Source organism: Pelodiscus sinensis, chromosome 1 (assembly GCF_052426305.1).
Source record: "Pelodiscus sinensis isolate ZL-2025 chromosome 1, ASM5242630v1, whole genome shotgun sequence".
Taxonomy (NCBI): domain Eukaryota; kingdom Metazoa; phylum Chordata; order Testudines; family Trionychidae; genus Pelodiscus; species Pelodiscus sinensis.
In genome coordinates this window covers 349,572,434-349,585,503 of record NC_143052.1, presented here as the reverse complement: position 1 = coordinate 349,585,503, position 13,070 = coordinate 349,572,434, and the positions used below count along the sequence as shown (strand labels likewise).

General features: G+C 47.4%; 1 protein-coding gene across 1 annotated transcript; it reads right to left on the bottom strand.

Annotated features, from left to right (window-relative positions):
- Positions 1–10,105: 10,105 nt before the first annotated feature.
- On the bottom strand, positions 10,106–11,041 carry LOC102462761 (olfactory receptor 51G2-like). The gene has a single exon (XM_006126574.5). It carries the CDS (start codon positions 11,039–11,041, stop codon positions 10,106–10,108), a length of 936 nt encoding a protein of 311 aa, XP_006126636.5.
- Positions 11,042–13,070: the final 2,029 nt, after the last annotated feature.

Genomic DNA, 13,070 nt, shown 5'->3' with positions numbered 1-13,070 from the left:
GTCTGGATCATCTTAGTTCCGTGGTGATCAACACACAAGCCACTAGCCACATGTGGCTATTTGACCAGTTTAGTGTAGCTAGTTCGCTATAGCAGTCTGCTTCAGAACTGGCTGGACACCACAGCCTTAGGGTACATCTAAACTACACCTCCTCTGTCGGCAGAGGGATGTAAATTAGATGTATCAAAAGTGCAAATGAAGCAGGGATCTAAATATCTCACGCTTCATTTGCATAATGGTGGCCACCACTTTTTATCGAAACGGGGCTTTTTGAAGAAAAAAAACGGCAGTTTAGACAGGGCATTTTTGACAGAAATGCCTCATTTCGAAAGATCTTGTACTCCTCATTTTTTGAAGAGTACAGGATCTTTCAAAATGGGGAATTTCGGTCGAAAATGCCCCATCCAAACTGCCATTTTCTTTCGAAAAGCCCTGTTTCGAAAAAAAGCGGTGGCCGCCATTATGCAAATGAAGCGTGGGATATTTAAATCCCTGCTTCATTTGCAATATCAACATGCCTAATTTACATCCCTTTGCCGACAGAGGGATATAGTCTCGACACACCCGCAGCGTAAGAGCAGGCTGTTGGGAAACAAGGCAAGCAATAGCTCAAGGAAAGCCGTTGCTCAGTGAGCACTTCAGGGAGGCTGAGAGAGCACACTGGAGCTATAAGCTAGGAAGAGCCTGTTTCCAGGCTCCAACCACGTTACCCAGCTTGTTCTGACAGCTCTGGGAGTCTGTCCAGAGTGGAGGGGAGTTGTTGCTGAGAAGGTCTTCAGACCGACAGCACAGACACCGCTGGGGAAGGCTGAAGGACCTTGGCCTGTCTCGGTCTCTGTCAAAGTCGAGGCCTGGGATTAGAAACATGGACAGACTGTGGCTTGAAAACCCTCTTATTTCCCCATGTTACTCTTTCTTCCTGCTGGTAAGATTAAGCAGTATTTATGTTGAAGAAGACTGGCTGATCACTCATGTCACCGCTACTCACTGAGGGTACGTCTAGACTACAGGCTTTTGTCAACAGACGCTTTGTCGACAGATACTGTCAACAAAGTGCCTGTCGACAAAGAGCATCTAGACTACATCCAGTTCTGTCAACATAGCGAGCCACTTTGTCGACATGAGAGTGTAGACGCAAAGGACAGTCGATGCAATCATGCTTTCTGTCAACAGAACTCTGTCGACAAAAGGCGTTATTCCTCGCAGAATGAGGTTTACCGCCATCAACAAAACTGCCGAGTTCTGTCGACGTTATGTGGACAGAACTCGGCGGTAGTGTAGACTCAGGTATACTGTTGTCAACAAAAGGCCACTTTTGTCAACAAAACCCCATAGTCTAGACACTCCCTGAAGGAAGAACCACAGGTTTTAAACCCAACCAGGCCTGATGAACAGGCCCAATCAACCTGCAATGTGCTATAGCCCAGGGCCCAGTAGGAGGATCGTGGGTTTCCACCCTATGAGGGGCAGGATACAAGGTCTGGCAGAGACAGGCAGTGATACCAGTAGCCCTATAAATCTGAGGGACATCTACAGGGTAGAAATGCTGGAGCCCTCAGCCAGTCAGGAAACAAATATGTGTTACCACAGAGCTACACAGCTCTGAATTCCTGCCCTCACAATTGAGACAGAAAATGAACTTTTCAGAGTGTATTTACTGGTTAAATTTCCAGCAGCAAATAAACCTGAGGTGATCTGGGAACTGCTGATGGCCATTCCACGGTGGTCTCCTCTCCATCAGCCCCTGTCAGGATCGGGCCCACAGCACACAGCACTTCTAGAAATGGGACCCCTTGGCAAATCCTGACTTGGGACATCGGGGTTTTAACACTCCAAGCTTCCTTTGAATGTCATATTACTGTAAAGCCTGAACACCCAGTGCAGACCATGGGCACAGACAATAGAGGGGTTCCCAAGCTACCTAGCGCTGCCGGCCCTCCAGCCCTGTCACTGAGTCACCCCGACAGCCCAGCTGAGTCCTCTGCCACTGCACAGAACAGCTGCCAATGCAAACAGCTGGCTGCCTTCGCCCTGCACTTGGCATGTTATATAGTAATAGAGATGTAGTCGCGTTAGTCTGGTCTTGCTGAAACAAAAGACAGGACATGTTACAGACAGTGAAACCTGCCTACATACCCAGTTCCTGCTAGAAGGGAGCCACTGACACCGGAGGTCTTCACCCTACAGCACAAGGAGTCGCTGGAGAGGTTGCACGGGCAGCAGGCAGTGTGTGTTCAGATAGGGAGGCCACTGTGTTTATGAACCATGTTTGTACCTTCCCTTGGGAACCACTTGGCCGTCAGGGAACTCAGCTGCTTGGCTTCCTGTGCACCAGCTTTAATCCCAACACAGCCAATGGCAAACGGCAGGAGGCCAAATCCCAGGGGATGGGGAATGATGCTAAACAAGTGGCCTGCAGCACCAGCCCTGCTGCAGCTCTGTTCCTGGAATCTGGGCTTGTCACCAGCGTTCGTATGGTTCCGGTTAGTCACATGGCTCCCTTGGAGATGACCGAGCGGTAATGATGATGGTGTCTCAGCTGTGATCTTCCTGAAAATAAATAAATAAATAAACACGGCCAGGTTTCTCCCAAGCAGCCCCCTTTCCTGTATCACACACCCAGGGTGCTGTCCAGAGAAAGGAGATTCCACAAGGCTCTGTAGAGGGAAACTTCTCTTGGATTGTCCCAGGAGGGGAGGGCCCTTCCCTTTTCTCTGAGTTATGGAAAGCGGGACCCATGATCCAGGGATCCCCAAAATTATTCACAGACCTCAGTGATCCACGGTTAGCTAAGCCTATCCGGCCATAATCTCTGGGCGTCCACTGCTGCTTCAGGACCCTCTCCAGCTCCCTGCTAGCACAGGCTGATCACAGATGTGCTACCAAGGCCTGTCACAGCAGCACTGCCCCCAGGATCTGCTGAAGGGGCCTCATACACGGTAGAGGACGGAAGGCTGGTTAGAGGAGCTGATGGGCCATCACGTTTCTAACTTTCCAGAGACATTTAACATCAGAGGTGCTGAGATGCAAGGTTTTCCAACCACCACGGTGTTCAGACTCAGTTGTTTACGTGTTTGTTCCCTCCTCCGATTCTGATTAGCAAAAGCTGCCAGATTCATACGGTCTTGCTTCTGAAACCCTGTCTCCACATGCGGTGCCTCAAAGCACGTACCCTGGTTGCAGTTGGCTTCATCACATGCGGTGGTGGACATACCCTCCAATCCAGAGCAAAAAGGGCAGAGACGTTCAACAACATTGATTTAACAATTGTCCATGATTGAGAAACTGACACAGGCCTTGGTAAATTGCTCCAGCGGTTAATTACTCTCATAGTAAAACATCTTAGATCCAGCCTGAATGTCTCTAGTGGCAGCTTCCAGCCGCTGGATCCAGTTAAATCTTTCTCTGCCGGACTAAAGAGCCCATTGTCCACGTTTGTTCTTCATGAAGCTAGTTCCAGACTGGGATCTTCTCACCCTCTCACCTTTTCTTCACCAAGCTAAATAAACTGAAATCCATGAGTCTACCTGGTCTAAACCAGGTTGTCTAATCATTTAATCATTCTTGTGGCTCTTCTCAGAACCCCCTCCAATTTATCCTCTTGAACTGTACACACCAGAACTGGACACAATATCCCAGCCATGCTCACACCAGAGGTGAAAGAAGCTCTCTGCTCCTTCTTGAGGGTATGTCTACACTAGCTCATTAATTCGAGCTAGGTAGGCAAATCAGGCAACTGGAGTTGCAAATGAAGCCCGGGATTTAAATATCCTGGGCTTTATTTGCATGTTCCCGTCCGACCACCATTTTTAAATCACTCTTAGTTCGAACAAACTGCCCGCGACTGCACGTGGCAGTTTAAAGTTAATCCGAACTAAGTCCTGAGGGTATGACTACACTACCACCCCAGTTCGAACTAGGGTGGTTAATGTAGTCATTCGAAGTTGCAAATGAAGCCCGGGATTTAAATATCAAACAAGGTGTAACGGTAGTTCGAATTAGAAAGCCTAATTCAAACTACCTACTCCGTGCCGCGTGTAGCCGCGGGCACGGAGTCTGCACTAACGGGGATTTAAAAATGGCGGCGCCCAGCAAGATGAAAATGAAGCCCGGGATATTTAAATCCCGGGCTTCATTTGCAACTTCAAATGACTATGTTAACCACCCTAGTTCAAACTAAGGTGGTAGTGTAGACATACCCTTAGTTCGGATTAACTGTTACTCCTCGTGCTCCCTTCTATAGAGATATTAATTGTTCCCTATCTGACCTGAGACCTTCTGGGATCTCATGCACATTGTTCACAGCCATATGACTTTGGTGGCTCCCAATCATCCTAGGACTGACTAATACACGGGCCTTTCTCCTCCTCTGCTTTGGCTGTACAAACAGGGCATAGTGAGTAGAAGGAGGGACAATTGAGAGCTGACTTGATTACAGGCCATAATCACTTTCACAGGGAGGAAATATCAGGTACTAACATGCTCTTTAAGCCCTGGTCTACTCAAAAGCTTTATTTCAAAATAACCCCCCATAGATCGAATTAATAAGCGGAGCATCTGCACTACCAAGCCTGTTATTTTGGAATAACGGTCCAATTATTTCAAAATCCGCACTCCTGCTTTCTTCGTGGAATAGTGCTAATTTCAAAATTGTTATTTCAACATAGCATTAGTGTGGATGCTCCGGGCCTGCTATTTTGAAATATCTACTCCCCTGTGCTTCCTGGGGTTCTAAGTCGAGGTAGCGTGTCCGCATTAATGGAGCCTGCCTTGGACTAATTTTGAGGCTTCCCTGTAGTAAAGACACGCTATTTCAATTTTGTTATTTCAGGAGTTATTTAATAAATTTTAGTTATTTTGAAATAGTTTCTGAGTGTAGACATGCCCTAATAGAGCAAGGAAAGTCAGAACAAGAACCAATGGCTGGAAACTGAAGCCAAATAAAGCACATTTGGAAATGAGGCACACATTTTTAACAGTGAGGGTACTTAACCAATGGAACAAATTCTCAAAGGAGATGGCAAATTCTCCTACTTCCAACCTAGGACTGAGGCCTTCCTGGAAGACATGCTTTCAAGGAACACAATGCATGGGTTAGTCAAACACAAGTCATTGGGCTCAATACAAGAGTACCTTGTTTCAGCTCATATAACCTGCACTCGTGTATAACCCGCAGTTTTTCTTTGCTGTGTAAAAAAATCTTAGATTACCCAAGGATGTGTATAAACCATGGGTTCTATAGGCTAATTCATGGGAATTGCACAGACCAGGATAAACTGCCAATGTCCTACATTTCACCCATCTTTTGTTAGGTAGCCATCCTGCTACCAGTGGGGGGAACAGAGAGCGCAGAGCAGGCACGTTGGCCAGCCTGCGGGAGGGGAGCTGCATTTACGCCCAGGCTCCACACAGCCACAGCCAGGTGCAACCCACTCTCCTCCAGGCGGGGGAATGGAGAGCACAGCGCAGGCATGCTGGAAGTTAGTCGGGTCTTCCCTGCAGTGGAGCGGAGCTGACTCAATTCTAATGGGTAAAAATAAAGGTGTATACCTCGCGCACATGCATACCCCGCGGGGGGCGGGGTTTGTAAAAATGTGTATAACCCACGGGTTATATATGCTAATTTACAGTAAATGGTGAAATTCTGCATCTTGTGCTATTTAGGAGTTCAGACTAGATCAGTAGTTCTCAAACCATTTTGATTGCCTCTTCCCCTTCTTTGCATCTGTAAGGGTATGTCTACACTACAGCACTAATTCGAACTAACTTAATTCGAATTAGTTAATTCAAACTAAACTAATTCGAACTAGTGCATCTAGACCTAAAAACTAGTTCGAATTAGCATTTTGCTAATTCGAACTAGCATGTCCACATTGAGTGGATCCTGAACCGAGGTTAAGGATGGCCGGAAGCAGTGCCGGCAGGGCATCAGGTTAGGACTTAAAGCGTGGGGCTGTGCTTAAAGGGACCCGACCCCCACCCTGGACAGACAGTTCTCAGGGTTCGATGCTTGCTTGTCTACCTCGATGACGGACAGAAAAGCAGTCTTGGAGTGCCCTGAGTGCCCACAGTCGACACATCACAGCACCCGGCCATCAGCCCGGCTGCACTTGCCTCAGGCTGCCATCCGCGGGAGGGGGGGTTCAATTGGGAGGCTTCAGGAGAGCTTCCACCCTGAGGAGCCTGCAGAGCCACCCCAGTCCTCCCCATCGGGGGCTCGTACCCCATTCCTCCCTCACCTCCTTCCACTTACGCCTCCCTAGTCCCTCTTCCTGATGTACAAAATAAAGGACACGTATGTTCTTTATTGAACAAAACTTGGGGAGACTGGGAAAAGGAGGTGGAAGAGGGGAAGAGAGAGGGTGGGAGAGGGGAGGGCAACTAAAATGATCAGGGGTTTGGAACAGGTCCCATATGAAGAGAGGCTAAAGAGACTGGAACTTTTCAGCTTAGAAAAGAGGAGACTGAGGGGGGATATGATAGAGGTCTATAAAAGTATGAGTGGTGTGGAGAGGGTGCATAAAGAAAAGCTCTTCATTAGTTCCCATAATAGAAGGACTAGAGGACACCAAATGAAATGAATGGGTAGCAGGCTTCAAACTAATAAAAGAAAGTTCTTCTTCACAAAGCAAATAGTCAACCTGTGGAACTCCTTGCTGCAGGAAGCTGTGAAGGCTAGAACTATAACAGAGTTTAAAGAGAAGTTAGATAAATTCATGGAGATTGGGTCCATGGAGTGCTATTAGCCAGGGGGTAGAAATGGTGTCCCTGGCCTCTGTTTGTGGAAGGCTGGAGATGGATGGCACGAGACAAATGGCTTGGTCATTGTCTTTGGTCCATCCCCTCCAGGGTACCTAGTGTTGGCCGCTGTCATCAGACAGGCTACTGGGATAGATGGACCTTTGGTCTGACCCAGTATGGCCAGTCTTATGTTTTTGTGTTCTAAGATTGGGGCTCAGGGTCGGGGTCTCATTTGGCCACCTTGATTTTCATGTAAACCTGCTCCTGGGTGGCCAGGCTGGCAGCTATCCTGCCCTAGATGGCCACTTTCCTGTGCCTAGTGCGGAGGTCGTGAACGTTGGAGGCTTCACCCCAAACCTCAATGAGGTCCATGATGTCCACACTAGACCAGGCGGGCGCCCACCTCTTGCGGCCCTGGGCAGGCTCCTGGGAACCACCAGCCTGGTCCCAGGAAGAGGCGGAGGGTTGGGTGGCAGCGGGTGGCTGGCTCGTGCCGTGCCAGGTTCAGGGTCTGCTGGCTGGGTGCTGGCAGACTTGCACCTGGCACGGGCACCGTAGCCAGACCGTGCCCCTTTAAGGGCTCCGGGGCCGGGAGGGGGGCAGACGAGTTTCCCTGGTGGTGCCCAGAGTGGCCACCAGGGCAAGCTGGGGAGGGCTAGCCTCCCACTAGTTCGAATTAAGTGGCTACACAGCCCTTAATTCGAACTACTTAATTCGAACTAGGCATTAGCCCTCGTAGAATGAGGTTAACCTAGTTCGAATTAAGCGCTCCACTAGTTCGAATTAAGTTCGAACTAGCGGTTTGTATGTGTAGCGCCTATCAAAGTTAATTCAAACTAACATCTGTTAGTTCGAATTAACTTTGTAGTGTAGACATACCCTTAGATTATGCCTCCTCTCCCCCCCCCCCCCACCCTCCAGCATGAAGAAATAGATATACTGATACACGCAGGTGTGGGGCTTCACTTGAATCAGTTTTGACTTTGTTTTTCATTTAGTTTTTTGTTGTTGCATGTATGAGCCAATGATCCATCAGGATAAGAGCAAAACTGTGGGTGTGGTCCCTGCTTACAATGAAATGTGCGCTCTGCTTCCTAGCAAATTGTTCCATGTATGGATGTTGATGACTCTGTATCAAGGCTGTTCCCCACTCTGACACCTCAAATGCAGGATGTGTGGGCCTTCAAGAGACTTTTAAAAATGTCTTGCCTCTATAGGTTACTGCTTAAAAACTCCCCAAGGTCACAGATCCCCTGGCCTTGGGTGGTATGCTGCCATCACTCAAGTGGAAAAAAAACCAACCCTTTTTGAAGCCTGGAAGATTCTCTTGGGATCTTCTACCAGAAAGGTACCCCAAGCTCTGTTACCACAAGAGAGCTTGAAAAAACCTGTAATCTCTGATAGCTGATCTCTCAGTCTTCGACATGCACATACAGACCTATTAACTTTCAGGACACAAGATCATAGTCTTAAAAAAGGAGATTTTATTAACAAAACAAAAAGATACACTTGGCAAAGCAGACTTGGTTGCTAGGTGTTACAGAACAACTGAGAAAAGCATATGAAAGCACAGAGAATTGCTTCCCTGGGATTCAGCTTAAGTTATATTATATAGGGAGAGGGCACCTAGACTCAGCACAGAGGAATTTAACCAAACAAAACAAAGAAAATAACCTGACCGCATCTAATTAAACATTCCCTATCACTTACATATCCCTAGCTTCAAGATCCAGTCCATTTCTAGACATGGGTATTCCTGTCTGGTTCAATTCATCCTTTCCCCCCAGCTCCTGGTTTGAACTCTCACAAAGGAATTGCAGGAGACAGAGTCCCCTGCAGTTCTGATCTCAACATTTTCTTCCAATTGGTTCTCCCAGCTCACTGCCAACACTTCCTGGATACCCTGGTTTTAACCCTTTAGTTACTGAATGCTGAGATGTTTAGAAAAGAGCAGCACCCCTCCCATCCATCACCCTTTGTATAACACTTTGCAAGCTTAACAGAAATCCATCAAAATTCACAATGCTACCTACAGTCAAACACACAGCGCCAGCGAAATCCAGAGGAATCTTCTCTGTTACTGACACCAACGGTTTATTGCTGTGGGTAAAATATGCCCAGGACTTTTTTTTCTTCTATAGCTTCCCATGACCCTCCATCTGAATATATAATGTGTCTCCCCAGCAGAGGCCAACCTCCCAACTTGAGAACCCCTGGACTAGATGATCTAACGGCTCCTTCTGGCCTTAAATTCTAAGAATCATTGTCTTCTGTGGATCGTTACCTCAGATGCAACATTAACAAGATGCTCCTCTGGCACTCAAAGAATAATTAGGACTGTCAACATAAAACTGGGACATGGGGTCTCTTTAACCTCTGAACCAGGTCCTTTCCTGTCTTGGGAGAAGCCTTAAAACTGTCCTACTGTTCCAGCTGGGAACAAAACACCCCACCTCTGCTAAATGCCTATCCCTAAGCAGATCCGACTGGACACCCCATTCTCTGCCCTTCAGGTGCTTGTGACCACAGCTATACAGTCACCCTCAGCCTCCTTAGAACAAAGAGGGTTATTAGTAAATAGCACAAAGCATTGGAGAAAATGGTTATAAAATAACAGGCAGCTGTTACCTGGCTACATTCACCTATCTCACATGTCAAAAAAGCTACGTTAGACGGACGTTGTTCTGCTCTCAGATTATCTGGGAACCTGGAATATATGTATTCTCCCACCACCACAGTGAGGAAGAGGTGCAAAGACAGCCAATATTGTTGCAGAGCAGTGCCCAGACCAAAGGACCAGCCTTCCTGGAGTGGTGATTGGCCTCTATGGGCTTTCCAATGACTTCCTCTCAGCCTGGGTTGCCTAAAACAAGAGCCCTCAACACAGGGCTGCATTTCTTCAGCCTCAGGAATCCTCCAAAGTCTGCCTTGCTGGGGTCAGCATTGGTTCAAATTTGCCACTTCCCTGTTCTTCCTTTTCCCTCAAAGCTCTGCTCCCTTCCCCATCTCTTCCCAATAGGCCCTCCCCCTGCTCCTCCATGGTCTACCTCCTGGACAGGCCAGCATCAGGTAAGAGCTGTTCTGGGAGTTCTGGCTTCTGTGAGAATTCCCAGATTCTCCACTTAGCCTGGGTTCTAGGATTTAGAGGGTAAAATGCAGAGACAATCTGAGGCTCTGGCTCCCTGGGCAGCTCTTATCGTGGCCCAGCTCGGGCTTCCAACCTGGAAAGCATGGAGTCTTAGTTAAAGAGGAGGAGTGGGAGGGAAGGATCTTGGAGGAAGAAGCTCCAGGATGGAATAGGTGATGGTGGCTGTAGACTGTGTGTTTTGTCTCCCATGTCCTTAGCATGTGATGAACAGACCTTTCACCTGACGAATGCCCTGATTACCCTTTCACGAAGGTGTTTGCTTTTCACACTGTACACGATTGGATTAAGCAAGGGCGGGACTAGCAGGGAAATGTAGCCCAGAAGAATCTGCAGCAAGGGAGAAGAGCCCTTCCAGAATCTATGTATCACAGTTAGGCCAAGCTCTGGTACATAGAAGAGCAAGACAGCGCAGAGGTGGGAGACGCAGGTGTTCAGGGCCCTGAGGCTCTCCGCATGGGACGCGATGCTCAACACTGTTTTGAGGATCATCACATAAGAGAAGAAGATGATGAGCGCGTCCAACCCCACCGTTAAAAGGGTAACTACCAAGCCATAGATGCTGTTGACTGTAATATCTGCACAAGCCATCGTCATGACCTCCTGGTGCAGGCAATAGGAATGGGAGAGGACATTGTCTCGACAGTATCGGTACCGTTTCAGGAGAAGGGGGAATGGGAATACTACAGCCACCCCTCTTAGCACAAACACAAACCCCAACTTTGTTATTCTCGGAAGGGTCAAGATAGAAGCATATCTCAAAGGGTCACGAATTGCAACAAAGCGGTCAAAGGCCATTAACAACAGTATGGAAGATTCAGTGAATTGAAATGAGTGGATGAAGAACAGCTGGGCAAAACAGGAATCGAGGTTGATCACTCTAGAGTTAAACAAGAACACGCCCAGTATTGTCGGAATGGTGGATATCGATAAGCCAAGGTCAATGATGGCCAACATGGAAAGGAAAATGTACATGGGCTCATGGAGGGTTGGATCTGTTTTTATAATGAACAGAATGACTGAATTTCCTACTATCGAAATAACATACATGAAGCCGATGGGGATAGAGACCCAGAGATGGATGTCTTCCTGCCCAGGAATCCCAGTGAGAAGGAACGATGCGGAGATGAATTTGGTGTCATTGACAGCTGACATAATGTACCAGGCAGGTCCAAGGAGTTTGGAACTTTGGTTCCTGGAGGAAAAAAAAGAACAGGGACTAAATGATATGTAGCGGGACATCTTTCTGCTCTCAACGCAAGTCGAGAGATTCCCAGGAGCTCAAGGAAGATCCTCCAGAACATAGGCTTGGATTTAGAGCACTGATAGGAAGATAGGCCCTGCCAAACTGGATGATCATACTTGTAGATCCAGTGGCCAGGTCTAGATTCTCCAGAGGAAGGTAGAAGAAGCCCTGCAATCAGCAGCTGTGAAACAACCTGCTCTCACGAAAAGTTTTCCTCTGACACCCACCATTTAGACTTATTTTGGGTGTCAATCAGGAAGCTGAAAGTCATTCTGGGTATGTCTACACTGCCACCCTAGTTCGAACTAGCATGACTAATGTAGTAATTCGAACTTGCAAATGAAGCCCAGGATTAAAATATCCCGGGCTTTATTTGCATGTTCCTGGGCACCACCATTTTTAAATGCCCGGTAGTTCGAACTCACTGCCCGTGGCTACATGTGGCACGGGCTAGGTAGTTCGACTTAAAGCTCCTAATTCGAACTACCATTACTCCTCCTGCAATGAGGAGTAACGGTAGTTCAAATTAGGAGCTTTAATTCGAAGTTCCTAGCCCGTGCCGCGTGTAGCCGTGGGCAGGGAGTCCAAACTACCGGGCATTTAAAAATGGCGGCGCCTGGGAACCTGCAAATAAAGCCCGGGATATTTTAATCCCGGGCTTCATTTGCAAGTTCGAATGACTACATTAGCCACACTAGTTCAAACTAGGGTGGCTAGTGTAGACATACCCTCTGAGAGCTCTTCTTTCAAACTACTGTAATTAGATTTTGTGCTTATCCAGCTAACGATCCAGTTCCTCTTTGAATGCTGCTAAGCTCCTGGCCCCATGGATAGCTTGTGGCTGGCAGTTCTGCAGCCTACTAGATTGCTGTGTCACTTTACAATTGTGACCTGCCCAAGACGTCCTTTCCGGGCCTCCACTTCTGAGTGTGGCCTATTGTGTTACGACCAGTGTGTACAAATACATGGCAAGTGCATGGAGAAAACACTCATCGTATTTATCTGTCCTGCATTTAAGCTAGTTATAAACATCTTCCATTGCCTCAACATATATATATATATATATATATTCTTTGTTTTCTCCACTCGAGAGACTAGTTTATGCCGCTGCCTCTTTGCATGAAATGGGATCAGTTCTTAGAGCCAGATTCATAATTCAGTAACAGTGACATCAACCACATCACTCCAGATTTACATATGTAAATTGGATAAGAACTAGGCTCTGTTCACTTTCCCTTACCAAATGCTCCTAGTGACACACTCCAACCCCCAAGAATCCCTTCTAGAGAGGCTGAAGGGTTTTGCCTGGCCAGTGCTGACTGAATCCAGGGAGTCCGATCATCCTACAGGCTTCTCTTCCTCCTCACAGGACCTGCATCCTCTCCCCATGCAAGAGTCTGTAGATACCTGGAAAGTTACAAGCAAACACTGAGAGTTACTTCAGCTGGGCAGAGAAAGCGTGGGCATCACATATGGCTGAATAGTGAAGAGAGTCAGTTTTCACTCATATGCTCTTTAATGTTTTAGTTACTTCAGCCATGCTCATATAACAGGTGATGGACATAAATTACATAAGAATGGCCGTACTGGGTCAGACCAAAGGTCCATCTAACCCAGTATCCTGTCTGCCAACAGTGGCCAATATCAGATGCACTAGATGGAGAAATCACAACAGGTAATCCTCATGTGATCTCTCCCCTATCACCCACCTTCAGAGAAACAGAGGCTAGGGACACCATTCCTACCCATCCTGGCTAATAGCCATTGATGGACCTAACCTCCCTGAATCTATCTAGGTCTTTTTTGAACCCTGTTAAAGTGCTAGTCTTCACCGCATCCTCTAGCAAGGAGTTCCACAGATTGACTGCTCTGCGTGAAGAAAAACTTCCTTTTGTTTGTTTTAAACCTGCTGCCTATTAATTTCATTTGGTGACCCCT

Coding starts and splice junctions, on each gene's coding strand:
- LOC102462761 (XM_006126574.5), bottom strand. CDS start 11,041: ATGTCAGCTGTCAATGACACCAAATTCATCTCCGCATCGTTCCTTCTC.